General features: G+C 41.2%; 1 protein-coding gene across 1 annotated transcript; it reads right to left on the minus strand.

The window, feature by feature from the left end:
- Positions 1–1,890: 1,890 nt before the first annotated feature.
- LOC308082681 (protein SSUH2 homolog) lies at positions 1,891–18,710 on the minus strand. The gene is made up of 12 exons (XM_080424629.1): positions 18,583–18,710; positions 12,481–12,574; positions 11,666–11,749; positions 11,125–11,254; positions 10,050–10,113; positions 9,602–9,726; positions 9,207–9,269; positions 7,279–7,370; positions 6,861–6,953; positions 6,405–6,510; positions 5,184–5,291; positions 1,891–4,234 (listed from the first exon to the last, which is right to left on the minus strand). The coding sequence occupies exons 1-12, from the start codon at positions 18,605–18,607 to the stop codon at positions 4,100–4,102; spliced, it is 1,119 nt and encodes a 372-aa protein (XP_080280755.1). The 5' UTR covers positions 18,608–18,710; the 3' UTR covers positions 1,891–4,099.
- Positions 18,711–19,214: the final 504 nt, after the last annotated feature.

Genomic DNA, 19,214 nt, shown 5'->3' on the forward strand with positions numbered 1-19,214 from the left:
TCCTGATGGTGCTTACAGCCATTTCCCTTCGGTTCACCACAGCATCACAGAAGTCCCCGCCATGCGTGAACCAGTAGTCAGCTCTGCTAGTGGCCCAGACTGGGACATGTTCTCCGGTGTGTGGGGAAGTGACTCATCCAGTCCAGATGATGTTGATGACACTGCTGCTGCTGAATACCTTTATGAGCCTGGCTTGTTGACAAACTTCTCAACCCCAGTGGATGAGGAACTTCCTCATGAGCCTGGCATAGTGATGAACTCCTCAACCACATGGGAAGGGGAACCTCAAATCTTCCCTCCCTACCCAAGCTACATTGACCGGTACAGCAGTGGGTACCAGCGAGGCAGGGTGAAGTTCTCCAAAACCAGCTACACAAAACCCAGTAAGAAATCAGCTGGAGGACCAAGTGTTGTAACTAAACCCAGTAAGAAATCAGCTGGAGGACCAAGTGTTGCATCGGATGGAGGACCAAGTGGAGGTTCTGGTGGTGTTGCCAGTGATGTCAAAGCAGGTCCTTCTCGGAACACTGGAAGGTTGGTGTCTGTTTAAAATGCTTCACTGTACTTAACAAAACTAATTGGAAAGATTTCTACAATCCCATTGCATTTCTAATCCTTTCTTCCCCTTCCCTAGGTTATGGTGATTTACAGCTTCTACTGTAGATTCCAGCAGTCAGCACCCTGGTTCTGGTTGTTCTCTAATAAAGCTTGGTATTTAACTTTTTGACTGTATAAATCATTTCATTTTATCATAACGTAGATGGTTGATAACCAAGTTTGACTTATATCTACACATGACAGTCAAATGTCTCTTTACTCCCTTTTTTTATTTTAAGGTTGATTTTCTCTCCACTGGTGCTTTGAATGTGGGGGTTTGAGGTCACTCAATCGGTTAACTGCCCTCCCAGACCTGTACACTGACCACCCAAATATAGTCAACCATCTGGTGCAGGGAAGGAAGACAAAAATGTGTAAATAATGAAAAATTATTAAATGTGTTAAATGTAATTTCATTTTTACAACATTCCAAAAACCTATGTAATTTCCATGTGAACTTTATCCAACAGCAAATGTCCTGCACCTGGTTCATCTATCACTGCAGGACAGAAATGTTCATGGACAGGATTTCACTTTTTTGTCGCTCGCTGAAAATAATAACAAACTTTATTTGTATAGCACCTTCATGACATGAAATGCAGCTCAACTTGCTTTACAGAGCAAGAATACAATTGATGCCAAAAGTCACCTGAAGTCACAGGTTTCCAGAAGGTGGCATACCCATTTCCTGTTCTGGTTAATTTCCACTTTAGCTTCAAATGGCAGATGTGATGTGTTAACTTGTGAGCTTATCTGCTGTTTTTGGTGAGTGAGAGTGACACTGTAAAACAAGTATTCGGCTTAACACTGAAGTGTAAACATGTTTACTGATCTGTAATGCAAATTTGGTCACATTTATAAGTCAATAGTTATTAATGCAAGCAACAGACTTAAATAGGCTTTATGCATAACTGAAGTCACAGGTTTCCAGAAGGTGGCATAGCCGTTTCCTGTTCTGGTTAATTTCCCCTTTAGCTTCATTTTATTGGCTCGGGCTCTGCAGCAGGCTGTAGACCCATGTGAAGGTGCCGTGTCATAGACATAAAAACGTAGAGCTGCATTGGCCACTGGGAACACATGCCCACGTCGCCGCCATATTAAGCAGGGCGCTTGCCATAACTTCACTGCAAGAAATATGCCTGAGTCATACACCGTATAAGTAGCTTGGACTAAAACTTTTTTTAATCATTACTGTTACTATGTAAGATAAGGTGATTTGGTATGAAAACCCACTTTTTTATTTAAGCAATGAAAAGTATTAACACGAGCTTGTGACTAAATAACTACATTGAATTCATTGGAACAGAGGTTATTTATTCCATTTCCAGTAATGGTTTTGGACATGCAAGGTTTCCACCCAACAGCAAAAATGTGTGACAACTTGGCTGCGATGCCATCGCTCACCTCATTGCAATGTATTTGATTCACCCCATCTAATAATATCTCTGTATAAAATAGAGATGTAGGCCGGTTACTTGTTGACATGTGTTATTTTACACATTTTTGGACATAATCCATTTGCTTGAGATGCCTGTAGTGAAGAGGCAGATGGGGCTGTACAGAAAGCAACCCCTGGTATAGTTGATTGTGTTTTCTTCTGTAAATGTACTATTTATATCAATACAAGTAAACTACAAAGTGAATAGCTATGTTCTGTAATGTACAAAAAAAAGAATAGATTTTTTTGTTTTTATAACTTTTATATAAAGTTCATAAATGACAGTAAGGCTTCACTTTAAACAGATGTTCCTGTTGAGGCAGTGATGTGCTGGTCAACTTTTAGGTCCAACTCTGTTGAGCAACAGTATCCCGGGTATCTCAATGTTGTTACTTGATTACAAACATAATTTTATCATTTTCATAGTGTTGGTCACATTCATTCACTGTTGAGCTAAGAGTAGTGTTGGTCATACACTCAATGTTTATCTGAAGGAGTACTGGACATTACCTTTTAAAATACCTGATCCTTAGAATCTTTGCCCTGCTCATTTTTGCAATGGCAACCGTAAATAATTACATATACTGTACAGTATATAGCATATCGCTGCTATCAGGCTATCTCCATTTTTCTACTTTTTTATTTCTTTTAAATAAATTGAGTGCTATTGAACACCCTTTACATCTGTGTGTGGGTTTTACAAATTGAACCAATGAAAAGTATTAAAAAGCGCTTCTGACTAAACCTCCTAACTCCATTGGATCTTCAAAACTGTTGGTCAAACCAACTCCAACTTTGGAGATGGTTGTTTTTTCCATCATTGACGGAAAAAAATAATGTTCAAAAACCTAACTCCACTTGAGCTGTATTTGGGTAAAGTGATGATAATATAAGGACACTTTCAAGTATTTGACAATGTATAAAGTCACCATGCCAACTTAGATGAGGCAGTATTGGGTTGTTCTAAACACATGTTTGCTTTTTTCCTGAAAAGTTAATATTTTGGATATAGTAGCTAGTTTCTGCCCGACAGCAGAGATATACAGCATATACGATGGCTTTATAATCTGAAGGAGATTATTACATATTATGGCTTTGCGTCCTATGGAATGAAGGTTTATCCAGTCATCTACTTCAGTGGTTCTCAAACTTTTCATGTAAAGGACACACACATTTGGGTGCAGACCCCTATCTGAAAATATTTTGTGCGAGGGACCCTTATTCAAGATTTGTGTTCAAATGTTTTTTTCTTATTTTTTTCAAGATCTTTTGAAAATAGTCGTTGTATATAGGGTTAAAGTGTGTTAAAGTGATTTTGATGCTACTGTATATTATCAAATTTAGCTGGGGACCCCCTGGAACCCCCTTAAGGACCTCTGGGGGTCTCTGTACCCCACTTTGAGAACCACTGATCTACCGTACTTTGGCATGGATATTACAGTAATACCTTGCATAGTGATCACACACATATACAGATTGTCAAAACAGATAGACACATACATAGTAGAGTCAGTCAGACTACAATGGTAGACATTTCTGCTTGGTACAGCTACTTATTAGCAGACATACAGTATACAGTACATTTATGTGGATATATGAGAATATACTACTTAAACATGTAATACATGATTTATTCATGATAATATCTTCTATAAAAAAAGTTGTCTTTTACAAACTAGTATTAAAATGAAGGATAATGAAAATGTTAATTGTTTCCTTTGTAAAAAAAAAAGAAAAAAAAAAGTACTTGATGTACTTGAAATGTAGTGATTTGAGGTTGGGGTGGGGTGTCTAATGCCAAGCCATGACCTCTGACACAAAACACAAAAACACAAAAAGAGTTACAGCTGGTTGTAAGACAGAAACGCACACCCAGATGACACATTTCAGTAAAAATGCTTTGGATTTAGGGAAATGGACCATCATCCTTGTAACCAGACCTGAGTATCCGCCCAGACTAGACATTAACCTAATTATATCATTGTTTGTACTATACAATATTTATCTTGGTTTGGTGCTAATGACACCTGAATTACTCTCCAGGGATCAATGAAGGCTTATTGCTTATAAAATAGTACAAGCTGAAGGATATTTGGAAGTGTGGACCTTGTTCTCCATTCCGTAGACAAAGTAGTCATAGTCCTTTCCACTGTAAGAGTAGTGGGCATGGGTCAAAGGTACCAGCTCTATGGTCTGTCTCTGGACAAAGAAAGAAATCCAACCAGACATTAGTAAGCTTGAACCAGAGGTATTCCATTTACAACACCAAGACAACGCTCCCCCCCCCCCCCCGATAAAAAACACATGCACCAATCTGACAACATGCACGCTGCATTTCAGAAAAGCGCTACAAAATGAGAAGACCAAAGCAAATTGAATAACACATGTAGCAGAGTAGCCCTGCCTGAGCCTAATATACTTGGCCAGGGGGTATTTCCCTTTGATTAAGTGGTAGACATGGGTTTTAAAAAATCCCAGAGATTACGTTGGTGCCGTGACCTGTACCAGGTTTCCTGACGGGAGAAGTCAAAGGTGAGAGAATGTAGCTCAGTAATCCTACCTGAAGACCAGGGGTGGGTTTGCACCAATTGGTCTTTAGTAAGCATAGTCCCAACTCTAACCACTGAAGCAGTCTTTGCTAATATCAATGTTTAGAATTAACTTTACATTGGTTGCACCAACCAAACTTGAGCCTCGTCTTAATTGCATCTTAGAAATGTGCTTCCATGTGAATGCACATGTGACTGTGACTAGCCACAGTCACATGTGCATTCACTCTCTGCTGCAGCATGGAACAATTGCCTTTGATAACGACCATTCATTATTAAAATGTTTTTTGATTTAATTTTTTGTTAGTTTAGAGAGAATATGGGAACATTTTACTAGTATAACACACTGCTGGTGTTACTCATATTTGAATTGGTGTGACAATGATGTTGTGAATGATGAATCTAGGATGTTGGTGTGATGTAAGGAAACATCTCTGACATCTAGAGTCCAATAAGGAAACACCTCTGATATCTAGTCCAATGTACGTAAACATCTGCTTTCACAGGAAATATGTCACTATGAAGTTTACATCAATGTCTGCATGTGCGTGCTATGTGTTATGTCTCTTGTGTTTATTTTGTGATTGTGTGGGTGATACCTGCTGCAGCATACGGCAGGTGGAACTGAAGCGGCTGAAGTGGTCACTAATGGTTCTCCTGGAAACATCACAGATCTCCTGGTCTGGGAAACCCATGATTGGGTAAACCTGGGAGGAGATGGGGTGTAAATCAAACACAATTGACGGAACGATGATCATTAAAATGATCACCATTCATCATTCAAAGAGTGTGAACAGTGGTGAGCCTAGCCTTTATGAACAGAACTTACAGGCCGCTGTGCCAATTTTCTTTTTTATTAATCACTATAGCGTAGATATTGATAAAGAGATATTGCTCATGGTGCCGGTTCCAAAATGACATCCCGCTGCGGCGGTGTTGCTGCAGGCAGCACTGTGTTGTTATTTTAAGTTATCATCAACATAAAAGACGGGTGGCAGTGGCTCAGGGGTAGAGTGGCCGGTAGAGCGGCCGGATGGAAGCCGTGAGGTTTCCAGTTCGATCCCGGGCTCCCCCAGAAGAGTTACTGTCGAAGTGTCCTTGAGCAAGACGCTGAACCCCTAATTGCTCCCGATGAGCAGGTTGGTGCCTTGCATGGTTTCCTCCGCCATTGGTGTATGAATGTGCGTGAATGTAATGCACAATCTAAGTGCTTTGGATAAAAGCGCTATATAAATGCACCATTTACCATATAAAGGCAGATAAATATGCAAACCAACATGGCCTTAACGGTTAGTTAATTTCTGTCTATGTCCTCCAACCCTGCTGTGCATTTGTCATCTGTATGCTTTGTTATGCTTCTCAAATAATCTAAATTCATGTGAATGTACAGTATCTATGTTTGTAAGCCCCACAGTTAACCATGTTGGCCTGTTAATGTGTTTGTTTTTAAGCGAATGTCAAGTCCTAATTTTTAACGCATGCAACTGTGTAGTGTCAATCTGCATGCACTGAAAATGGACATGGTCTTTTTTTCTTTCTTTTTCTTATTCTTATTCTTCTTCTTTTCTTTTTATATTAAATGTCTGACAAACATATAGATCATTCCATACATTAATTTGATTTTGGTTAGTTTCTCCATTTTAGGGGTGCAACTGTAATCGATTTAATTGATTATGAAAAAAAAACACTAGGGAAAAATAAATAAAAATCAATAGTTTCTTGACTTACATCAGGTCCAGGTAGCTGCACAACCCGAGGTTCTATCATTGTTCAGCATCACTTTTGAAAAGAAAACATCGAGACATTATCCAGCATCTTACCAGCAGGTTCTCATCGATGAAGAATGGATCTCCTCTTACATTCTCAAATTTCTGGTCAGGGAAATCTGGCTGGCGGTCAGGGACGAAATTACTTACATTGTTCTTCCTGCATACACGCGCACGCACACACACACACACACACACACACACACACACACACACACACACACACACACACACACACACACACACACACACACACACACACACACACACACACACACACACACACACACACACACACACACACACACACACACACACACACACACACACACACACACACACACACACACACACACACACACACACACACACACACACACACAGAAAGAGAAAGAGAGGAAGAGGTTGGAAGAAGGATGATTGAACAAATGTATTAATTTGTGTCTATGTGTGTGCGCTCGCTCACACGCGCATGTGCGCATGCATGCTTGTGTACAGTAGGACACATACCATGTAACAGTGAGCTGAATGGAGTGGAGCAGATTTTGGTTGCCATGGCAAACAGTACACTCCTTGAAACCAGTGCCTCTACAGGAAATACATCTAGAGAGAGAGAGAGAGAGAGATGGAGAAATAGAGAACAAGACCGAAAGAGACATCAAAAGCTGGGAGATTGTCTCCAGACAGATCAAATTACTTCAAGGGCCAACCAGTGGTCTGGTATGTTTAACCCATTGACTACCAGTCAAGGTATACGTAACATTACTGCCAAACATTTTCCAAAGCATACTTCTTTGTTTGTTTGATTTTCGAGGAAGCCATTTGATTCCATTCATTTAAAGCTGAAGTCCATAACTTTTAAGTCCTAGGCAAGATTCAACCCAGGTCTGCTGTGTGGGAGACCAAACATACAGACAAACTGTCTTACCTCTTGTGACCTCTCCCATGACAGGAGCTACAGCGCTGCCTTTTCCCATGCATGGTCTTGTGACCATGCCCGTGGCAGAATGTGCAGCGCTTCTGTGAACACAAAGGGTGAAGGCGTTTCCATCAACTAGGGCTGCAACTATCCATTATTTTCTTAGCGATAATCATTAAAAAAAAATTATATATCAATGAATCGACGCAAAATGATTCTTATTGACTCATGCCTATGGGCTCTGTTGTCACGGGCTATGGGCTCTGTTGTCACGGTTACAGGATCTGTAGCCGGTGGGTGCGCCTACCTTTGGGGCTACAGTGTATACACACTAGGCCTGTCCCCGACTAAGGATTTGTTTAGTCGAATCTAATTGGCGACTAATTGCCAATAGTCGACTGGCAGTCGACTAATATTTAAAAAAAAATATATATATTTTTTTTTTCTTTTTTTTTTGGGCCAAAATACATTTTATTTCAAAGGGCCAAGTCTACACAGTTTGTTTTGTGTCTCCAGCAGAGTTTCTAGTGTCTCTATCTCTCTCTGGAAGAGGTTGCACATGAACTCTGCAGCCGCACTGAGGCGCTCCAACGCAAACAATACCAATACCAATACAAAGACGAGGAATAAGAAGAATAAAGTGGAAGTTACGTGTGGTTGCAGGTGTAGACTTGGCCAAAAAACTATTAAAAACATTTTTTTCGACTAGATTCGACTAATAGACACGCAGTCGACTCGGAACCCCCGCGACTAACCAGTCGACTAGTCGACTTAGTCGAGGTCAGGCCTAATACACACACACACACACACACACACACACAACGACACACAGAGAACACCAGCACAGAGACCTGGCTCAGTGCTACAAAGTTATAAAGGACTTTGATTTAGGGGTCGGGCCCACAGAAAGCGCTTTATGAGCGGAGGAGTGGAGCGTTTTTGACACGTGCAACTTTTTTTATTTATTCACTTACATTTTTTATCCCAAAATTTTTGCAACCCCATTTTTTTCAGCCAGTGCTAATTCTGCCAGCCGAGGGAGAGCCCAGAGCCGAGCTCATGCCTCCTTCAATGCATGAGTGCTAAAAAGCCTAGTCTTATCACCCGACAGGGGGAGTTTCCCCAGTTGAACGTAGTGCGTGGAAGGAACACGTTATTCCAACCAGTTCCTTTCCCCTCCATCAGCCGCCCTGGCTGACCAGGTGGAGGCAGTATAGAGACCAGGATTACTGCATGTTTTTGTGAGGGTACCTACCCTAGGGGACACGGGGAGAACATGCAAACTCCACACAGAAAGGCCCTTTCACCAACCCCACCTAGGGTATGGGCACTGATACGCCCCCAGCGTCCCTGGCGGGAAGCACTACTAACTGTGCCACCGTGCCCCCTGACACGCAGAACTTTCAAATGAACATTGTGGTATTAGCACACGTTGTTGTGCTTAGCTGAAACAACGTAAACATGGACTTCTCAAGTCAGGTCATAAATGAGCGGGTTGTCAGACACAGCCAGGAGGATCAAATGAGTAGCACTCCTCTCCAAAAGTTAAACTACACATATAGAGCACATAACAAAAACCCATCCCTGGGTATGCACTAGTGTGTGTGTGTGTGTGTGTGTGTGTGTGTGTGTGTGTGTGTGTGTGTGTGTGTGTGTGTGTGTGTGTGTTATAACCAATTAAAGCCTAAATTCTTCGTTGATCGTGGTCCCCATGGGTTTGTATTTGCCCTCCTCCTATTTTCCCTCTACCAAATCTCTTCGCTAGAACTAGCCAATCTACAAGCTCAAAGCCCGTCCCATTGAGATGTGTTGTGAGGCAAGTGTCAACTTGTAGATCACCTATTTTTGCAGAATGCTTGCCTATTATGACATGCCCATTGCCCAGGGTTCATGTGGTTAATCCCTGCATACAGAGTGAAATAAAAGGTGTGTCTTACATTCCCCCTGCCATGACACGTGACACAGCGAGTTCTGCCACAGCCATGGCACTTATGACATGTCTGAAACAGAAAAACACACAAATGAAACGCGCAGCCTGAATTGACAATAACTACAACTATATGCAGTATATAACAAGTATAATGAAATAACATTTTAATTTTATAAGGAATAATAATAATACAAATAATAAAAGGTGTGTGTCAAAAGTTTTAAATGGAAAAACAAGTGTATCACAAGTCTTTTGAACAATGTTACATGTCCACGTCCAATGGAGTAAAGTATTTGTACTGTACCAAAGAGTAAAGTATTTGTACTGTACCTTTACAAAGGACGAGTAAATATGTGTACTGTACCTTTCTTTACAAAGGAAAAGTAAATGCGTGTATTGTACCTTTACAAAGGAGGAGTGGGGCACTCGGACCTTCAGCACAGTGTCAGTGTACCTCTGGGGCATCGTCACGGGAATGTCCCAGGGGGGCGGGCTCATGCCATACTGCGGACCATCCACTTGCTGACCTAATGTCACATGACAAGACATCACTCAATCTTTGCAGGGGTCTTCAATGTTTTTTGTGAGCTCCAGTTTCTCACTAATAGTTAGTTAGTTAGTTAGTTATAACCAACACATGTGCAGTGGTCGGAGGTGGTCTGCCTCCACAGATTTTACTTGTGAAGTGACAAAACAGATTGATTCTGATTGGCCGATGGCAATAAGGTTATTTGAAGCAGAAGGCCATAGACAGCCACAGAGCCGCCATCTTGGCTGTTCAGTTGCAATTACCTCACTCTGTTAGGAGAGAGAGACAGCGGATTGTAGCTTTAACTAATCATGATCTTACCAGGGCAGTAGGGTTCACACTCCCATCCACTGGTTCTGGTTTCAGTGAAGGTCTCCAAACGATACTGTACGATTAAGACAAAAGGTCTGGTGTCAGGAACACACTGACTGAACCGCGCCTCACCATCCGGGTTGTGTTTAGATTTTTTGTTTATTTGCCGTTTTTGGGACAGACAGTGGAATGTCGGAAAAAGGGGGGCAGCGTATCGTTGCTGTCGGGTGGAAACCTTCCAATGTTCAAAACCGTTACTTTTCAGGAAATGGAAACCTGTATTGGATTCAATGTAGTTATTATTGACTCACAAGCTGTTGTTAAAAGACACATCTAACCGCTTTAAAATGTTCAAAAATAGCATATCTACAAGCACACAACTCATCACGGTGTGGCGAGTTGTGAGCTTGTAGATCAGCTATTTTTACGGACTTTTGACTGTCAGTAATGATCTGATTATTATACTCCGGGTTAAACTTAACAAACTGCCCCAAGAATGAACTGAAATTTAATAATTACCCCAACAGTTTAGACAAAGGGGTCAAATATTGCTGTCCCAATGCTGTTACATTTCCCACAGTGTAGGGAACCCACTACAGTCTGTATTATCACTGCAGACGAAGGACTCTCAGAGCATCCTTGTCAAGTGCAGTAGAACATGGTTCTCAAAGTGGAGTCCGGGGACGCCCGGGGGTCCTTGTATGTTGTATGTCTTTTCTTTATCTAATATGAGTTAGTGCTGTAGTGGATTATGTTGTAGTCATGTGTAGTCTGTTTAAATGTTATTATTTATCTATTCCCCTTTGTGTCAAGAGTGGACTGATCACCCACTATATATGTTCCCCTCATGTCTCACTTTGGGGAGCTTAGTTTTGATGTAAAGTTCAGATTGTCCTCTTTTGTTTTGGGCCCAGAATTAATGTCTTGTCTTATATTTATGGGAAAAATAAAAAACATTTTAAAGAAACGACACAAGTCTCCGGGTGTCTCTCTTGCCGACCAACTCTGGTTTGTTACAGTGGGCCAACGCATTTGGGATCCTTGAAATGACAACGTTTGAGAATCACAGCAGTAGAACACGTACCCTGTAGACGGTGACTGGTTTGAGGTTCTTGAATGTCAGGTTCCTGGCCGGCTTGGAGCTGTATTTCCATTTTGACTCCACAAACTTCACCAAGGCTTCTCTGGCCGCATCCTCTGACAGAGTGGGGACCCTGAATGAACACAAATATGCACAGACACCGGCTCTCCTTTTAGATCAGATCCCCTTTGAAACATTTATACTGCGGAAAGAAAGAAGAAATCAAAGATATCCGGGGAACCGCTCATATGAACCACACTTCACACTTGGTGGGTGTATTGCTGATGACCCACAGAAGTGCAGTGTCGAGTGTGAAGCTGATGGGATGAGCACTTCTCCTAAAAACGCTGGCATTGCAGTAGTCAAGGCAGTATAAGGTAATAATGTTATACATGTATGATCATTATTACTATAATAATTAATAATAGTATAATAATAACAATAGTACAATACTAATTATTATCATTTAAAAAGTATATAGTGTGTGTGTGTGCGTGTGCGTGTGCGTGTGTGTGTGTGTGTGTGTGTGTGTGTGTGTGTGTACCTGACATGGGGCACAGAAGTGTTCCTGTCCTGCTCAGGCTGTGGGGTGTAGGCAGGAGGAGGAGGGTACAATGGGTTCTCACCCCCTGGACAGACACACACACACACACACACACACACACACACACACACACACACACACGCTTTAAATTGGATCACAGATATGTCTGGGTACATCTAAATTCAATGCAGCCCTTCATATTGGGACGGAATCAGGATTTATTTTCAAAGCAATGGCAGTGACGGCTCCAGAGAATTCTGGCAGGGGGGGCTATGTGGGGGCTGAGTTTTTTCCAGCGGGGGCTTGACGCATGCACGCGCGCGCAACGCGCGTGCATGTGTCCCGTGCGCGCGCGCGCGTTTTTTTTTCCGGTTTCGGCCCGGTTTCGGGTCCAAAAATGTGCGGGTTCGGGCGGGTTTTGGTACTTTATCTCGGTTTTAGGGTTAGGGTTAGGGTTAGGTTAGGGTTACATTATTTAATTCACATTTTTGCCTGATTTTACCGATTTATCAAAAAAAAAATGTTTTTCTTAAAAATTGGGTTTGTGGCAGGGGGTGCTTAGGGGGGGCTAGGCTTTCGCCAGGGGGTGCTTGTGCCCCCCCAAGACCCCCCCTGGCGCCGTCCCTGAGCAATGGGCATAAGTTTCTTAGCTGTGGTTTTCTCTGCTAGCCTCTACGTTGAATTCAGATGTCACCAGATGTATCGGTAGGTGGAGACTGGAGTCTGGCTACGTGAGGCTACAATGCAGTATGCACAAAACATAAGAAAGAACGCAAGACAGGAGGGCAGAGAAGAGAAGAGAAGAGAACTTGCCTCCTCCTCCGATACCCTGGTAGCCATGTATGTTGTCAAGCCAGCCAGGAGGGGGCGCTGAAGGTCCCTCTTCTGGGATGTTGGGATCAAAAGCACCTATAGAAATGATAGAGGAAAGAAAGATCATAATTATTTAACTAAACGAAAAATAAATGCATTCATGATGTGATGCTCAAGAGAGCTAGGCCCACCCAGGCCACACCAAGAACAGGATCAACTCGTTGGCAGCTTTCTGATCCGGTCTAGAGCGGATATAACCTCGCGTCACCAGGCAGCAGAAACTAGAGTGGATAATGGATATCGATATAGCTTGTGCTCCTCCACAATGATTCCCCTTGGTTAGAGGCATCATAATATTAGGGCCTACCCATAAACCTGTGATGCCGTGCACGTTAGCTCATCTTTAAAATAAATAACTATAAATGTGAGTGTACTGCAGGGGTCAGCAAGTAAGTTCTTTGGGCCATTTATTTTCTAAACCATTGCATGGTGTGCCAGCACAGAATCAATGGCTAATTTAGGAACTGGAACATACGACAATCCACCTTATATACAATAACTATATTGCAATAAAAGTAAAAAAAAGAAAGAAGTGTGTGTAATCAAATGTTGCAGGTGCAGATATAAATGCTTGTGTAAATATTTTATGCAGGCCACATCCTTGAATGTGGCACTTAAAGGATATTTAGTTCATCAAAAAGTTTAAAAAAGAACATCTGGAGACAGACAGTCAGTCCTTTTCGAACAAGAGCTCTTTCATGGTTCAAGCTCTCTTTTTAGAACGGAGAGAACAGTGTATTGTTTAAGGCGTGTGAAACTCAGTTTTGGTTTGTTTTTTAAATGTGAGATAAGTTTTTCATCCAAAAGTCTAAAGAGGAAAGTTGACAGTGAAAACAATATACAATAATTTGCCAGGCCAGAGAGCCAGAGAGCTCCAAGAAGCTCCAGTGCAAGCCAGATGTTTGTTAGTGTCAGGGTACCCACCTGCTCTGCTGTGCTACTTAACCTTATGTATAGGTTCATGTGTAGGGCATCTGAGTCAGTAAATGACATCATTGCTGTCATAACGGACCCTACACGCAGTTCTGTCAGGTTCTCCTCTAGAGTCTAGACTGTGGAACCATAGGTGCACAATGCACATGTTTGTATGTCCGAAACTGAACAATGAGGTGGGCTATTTGTATTTTATTTTATGTTATTTTATTATGTTTGATTGTGTATTGAGATTGAATTGAATTGAAAATTGCTGGTGGGACAGTTCTGGCCCATGGGCCACCTGTTGCCTACCACTGGTGTACTGGTATGTCCATGTTTTATTCTAACTCGTAGCGACTGGCAAGACCCAGAGAGATCAGGCTACTCGATTCAGCATTTATGTGGGAGAACAATAACATTGCGGCGCCCAATCGGACATATAACCAGATATTAGTTGGGGAATAGGCGTGGCTTGGACCGGCCTAGACCGGATCACACTAGTCTGTTCGGAACGAAAACCAGGCTTCCTGCCATGTGGAAAAGCCTGGTGGTGACACACCATCTTTTTTACTTGTGAAATCGCACCATGGGCGATTTCACAAGAAAAAAAGAAGTTGGCTGAGTGTTGATGAGAACTTGTCCAACTGGATCTAGAATAATAGGCTATGATGACTGATGCTTGCGGCCTGCAATGAACAGGGCTGCAGTCTGATATGGCTGTCTGGGTTTATTCAATTTCAAAGTTGAATGGTTTAAATGTTAAACAATTAAACCAAAAACTAATAATTATTTGTAATTGACCAGTGTTTGATGTACATACAGTGATGCTTGAAATGGTTTTACCAATCATGATGACTCATGGGTATTGTATGAGTCATCATGTAATAATGTTTGTGTAGAGGCCACACCTTAAGGCAAGTCAAGGCTTAAGTAATGTATACAGAAGATAATTGATGAAATGTATACAATGCACAAACCCATGTCAAAATAAGTCTGTTTTATGCTCAACTCTTGTGTCATTTCAGTGAACAAACCTGCTCTGCCTAGACTAGAGGACCTCTTAAGCCAGCCTACTTCATCATAACAGATTTTCAACTAAAACAGGTCATAGGCTTCCCCCCCCAACTGTCCCTATAGTTTGTCTTACTTCCATGCAACTTGATTAGAGACTTTCAAAGGCAGCTCACCGTATTTAGCTGATTGTCTCAACATTAATGTCTGTTATGTTGACCGTTGAGAGATTTGAGACCAGCTTGCAAGTGTAAGTGACCATGGGTTGTCTACAAGTTATGCTGCAGCTTTGATGGCTTCATTGATTCATTTGTCAGCACTATCATCAGTATTGTGTAAATGTGCATGTTTGTTTGTTTACACCTTATCTTTGCTAATAACATGTTGGATTGATGTGTATTTTAAGACATTAAAAAGTTTTGAAAAGAAAAAAACTAAACTAAACTAAAAAGTTTCCATCACACAAAGATTTGGCAGGGGACCCCCTAGGGGTCCCGAACCCCCTGTTGAAGACCCCTCTATTAAAGGCCAGAAGTTTTCCTTGATACAGTTGTGTATCAACAAATGACTGTAGAAAGAAAAAAAAGAACCAATGTTTTTATGATATAATATTACACAATGGTGCATTAATTGACATATTTCCGGGGCACTGTGGAGCAATTAGGCATGTGCCTCGTGTTTTGAATGCCTCACAATACAAGGGGGCCTATTTCTAGGGGTACTTTTCATTTCCAGCATTTCCTTTTAAGCTAGCACACTACTGTGGGGCTAAAAATATGACAAAGTTAATGAGGTTAGGTCACTCTATACAATACCTCTGGACCAGGGTTAAAAATATCAATGACAGGGTGTTTCCACCAAAATCCTGCGGGACGGTAAATATATACATACTATACGCACACGCGCGCACGCACGCACACACGCACGCTCACACACACACACACACACACACACACACACACACACGCAGCATACATAATTTGGAATTAGTATGTGAGCTAAATGCATGGAGTAAGCGAGTGAACAGAGAGAGGAACTCAGGAAGGAAGAGAAGGGAGATGAAGTGCAGAAAAAAGAATGTTATTGTAAGAGAGAGAGAGAGAGAGAGAGAGAGAGAGAGAGAGAGAGAGAGAGAGAGAGAGAGAGAGGAGGGAGAGAGAGAGATAACATGCAAGAGAGGGAGGAAAATTGAGTAAGTGGGAGGGGGAAAAATAGAGAGCGAGAGAGAGTGGAAGAATGGAAAAACAAAGCGTTGTTGATTACAGAACATAAACAGGACAATTGTATCCAACATTCCCCAACAGCTGCATACTGTTAAGGTGCTGTAATGTGATATATTTGGTTAAAACAAAATCGTTAATTGTTAACAAGTTAAAGGGTTAGTTCAGATTATTTGAGTATTTTCTGTAGGAAATACTTACCATTAATGTAGTGGTTGCAAAGGTATTAATTGATTGCCCGAGTCCCGTGGTCAGAGTTATGGTCCGGTTCTGATAAATATGAAGTAGTTCCGGTAGATTAGTAGATTTGGTGGGGGCCGCTCATTCAAAATAAATTAATTAAAAAAACTAGCGTCATTTGTATTGTTGACCTATTTCTACCATATAGAGCAGGTTTCGTTCAATTTCGACCCCTCTGTCACATGGTACTAATGTTTGTGTCCAGAATCACTGCGCCGCGGCAGCCTACTCACGCACAAAATATATGACACAATAGTACCATGTGACAGAGGGGTCGAAATTGAACGAAACCTGCTCTATATGGTAGAAATAGGTCAACAATACAAATGACGCTAGTTTTTTTTATTCATTTATTTTTAATGAGCGGCCCCCACCAAATCTACTAATCTACCGGAACTACTTCATATTCATCAGAACCGGACCATAACTCTGACCAAGGGACTCGGGCAATCAATTAATACCTTTGCAACCACTACTGTACATTAATGGTAAGTATTTCCTACAGAAAATACTCAAAATCTGAACTAACCCTTTAAAGGGGTAGTTCACCCCCAAAATAACTTTTTTTCTATTGATTCCTCACCACCTGGAGCCTTGAATTCATAGATATTTTTTAGTTTTTGTCACATTCCTAAGCCAATAATTTGATTTTAATAAATTTGTCCCCATTGATTCCGGTAGGAGACACAAATGCATTTGTGTCTCCTACCGGAATCAATGGGGACAAATTTATTATAATCAAATAATAAAGGAAGGAATGCGACAAAAACAAAAAAATATCCATGAATTCAAGGCTCCATGGGGTGAGTAATCAATAGAAAAAAAGTTATTTTGGGGGTGAACTACCCCTTTAAGCCCAGGGGTCTCCGCATTTTCAGGTGGGTTGCTAGTTTCTTTTAATCACGAGAGAGGACCCTTTCATCAGCTTAAAATGTATAGTGTTCCAGTTCCAATTGTGTCTGCTATTTTTGTTTCATCACTTGTTTATCCTGTATGAGTTCTCTATCCTCCTGATTAGATGAACATGTATTTTATAGCAGGGAGCGGGTAGAGGAAAGTATAGAGACAGGTGGAGATATGCCCTGGAAAGGAGAGGAATGAAGGTTAGCAGCTAGACAGAATACATGTGGACCAAGTGGACAGTGAGGTTACAGGCAGTAGAGGTAAAGAAGGTGGAGGATTTTAAGTACTTAAGTAAGGGTCAACTTTCCAGAGCAATGGAGAGTGTGGAAAAGAGGTGAAGAAAGTTGCGTGCAAGCAGATTGGAACAGGTGGAGAAAAGTGTCAGGTGTGATAGGAGATTATCGGCAAGAATGAAAGGAAAGGTGTACAAGACACAGAAGACAGTGGTGAGACCAGCCATGTTGTATGGTTTAGAGACAGTCACACTGAGGAAAAGACAGGAAGCAGAGCTAGCGGTAGCAGAGACTAAAATGTTGAGGTTCTCTCTGGGGGTGACGAGAATGGATAGGACCAGGAACGAGTACATCAAGGGGACAGCGCATGTTAGATGTTTCGGAGATAAAGCCAAAGAGGCCAGACTGAGATGGTTTGGACACGTACAGAGGAAGGATAGTGAGTCAGTATACCGGTAGAAGGATGCTGAGGTTGGAACTGCCAGGCAAGAGGCCTAGAGGAAGACCAAAGAGGAGATTTATGGATGTACTGAAAGAGGACATGAAGTTAGTTGGTGTGACAGAAGTGGAGGCAGAGGACAGGGTGAGATGGAGGCAGATGATTTGCTGTGGTGAACAGCCGAAAGGAAAAAAGGAAAGAAGAAAAACAAAAAAACAAAAAAAAATATATATAGGCCTAAGTATAAGTAGTAGCAAGAAATAAGCTACTTTGTTACAATACAGTCAAAATGTTACTTGAGTAAACGTGCAAAAGTAGGCTATTGGCATCAAAATATTCTTAAAGTACCAAATGTAAAAATACTCATTATACAGAATGGCACATTTCATAATCATATTATTGGATTGTAATTACTCTAATTAGAAATGCATTAATGTGTTCATCTCTCTAATGGTAAATGGTGGGGCTGACATTAATTATTTTATTTGCTGCCTGCTGGGTATCTTATTTACATAATTTATCAGCTAATGTATGTTTTGTAATCTAAAATGGCAAAGACCTATTAACAAAAGAAATGCTGTCAAATAATTGTACTGGACTATAAAGCACAATATTTGCCTCTGCAGATGTAGGCAAAACCCATTCTGTAGAGCTGAATCTGTCTTGAGAGATTAGATTAGCATGTAATGGGAGTAAAACATGTATTTATTATGTAATCTATCAGAATAGGTTTGAGAGCAAAACTTTCCACACTGCAATTAAAACAGATTGGAGCGCAAAACTAGACGTGTCACGTGACCATGACCTTTGCATTGGCTCATATAATGTAGCTGAGAGAGAAACATGCAAAATAGGGGAGGCTAGTATTCTACAATTTAAAAAAACAAAAAACACACAGACTTAAGATATTATCTAAATCTCGTATACAAGCTCCAGAACTGTTTATTATGAAGTTATAAATCGGTCTTCAGTCCTTTTCAGCATTGGTACGACTATTATTAGGGCGTGGGCTACTATCTAAGTATCTCTATACTATCATACTAAGTACTTTTCAGTAGTGAGGTAGGGATATCTGCTACTCACCCAGATCCTCGTCTTTATCGACCATTCTCAATCGTTCTGGTCTGTTTGAAGTGAATGAGATCTGCGCTACTACTACTGTTTAAACCAAGTCTATGTGAAGAAGGAACGGACGCATACGTCACGTTCTTCTGAGGAAAAGGAAAAACTAGAAGATTAACTGTCACGCAGCGTTGCCAGGTTTTGCGAGAGAAACAAGCAACCAGGTCTATAAAAACAAGTCCAAAAAAGCGTCTGCCTATGGCCCTTTATCTTCTTTTTTGAAAATAGCCGATCTACAAGGCAAGCTCACAACGCGTCGCATAGTGAACATTTTAACACAAATCTGGTAGGGAAGAGTGGGGTAATGTGAGACACTTTTTACATTTTCTCCCCTCTAGGTGAGCTAAAATGATATATCAGTAAAATTTACACATTTCCCATACATTTGGGATGTTTCCTAACAATGGAAATTGTCAGAATGTATTCAAGACAAAAGGCAGTGAAAATATGATTGTTTTTAAAAAAGTTTTCTGGTGTCTCACTTTACCCCAGGTCTGGGGTAAACCGAGACAAACCAGAAAAATCAATGGGGTAAACACCAGACCACTTTTTTAAAAACAATCATATTTTCACTGCCTTTGGCTTGAATACAT

Source organism: Gymnoscopelus braueri, assembly GCF_963280865.1.
Source record: "Gymnoscopelus braueri genome assembly, chromosome: 3".
NCBI lineage: Eukaryota > Metazoa > Chordata > Actinopteri > Myctophiformes > Myctophidae > Gymnoscopelus > Gymnoscopelus braueri.

Coding starts and splice junctions, on each gene's coding strand:
- LOC308082681 (XM_080424629.1), bottom strand. CDS start 18,607: ATGGTCGATAAAGACGAGGATCTGG. Junction 11,255..11,665: donor ACTTCTGTGCCCCATGTCAG/GTACACACACAC, acceptor GTGTTCATTCAG/GGTCCCCACTCTGTCAGAGG. Junction 9,727..10,049: donor GTGTGAACCCTACTGCCCTG/GTAAGATCATGA, acceptor ATGTGACATTAG/GTCAGCAAGTGGATGGTCCG.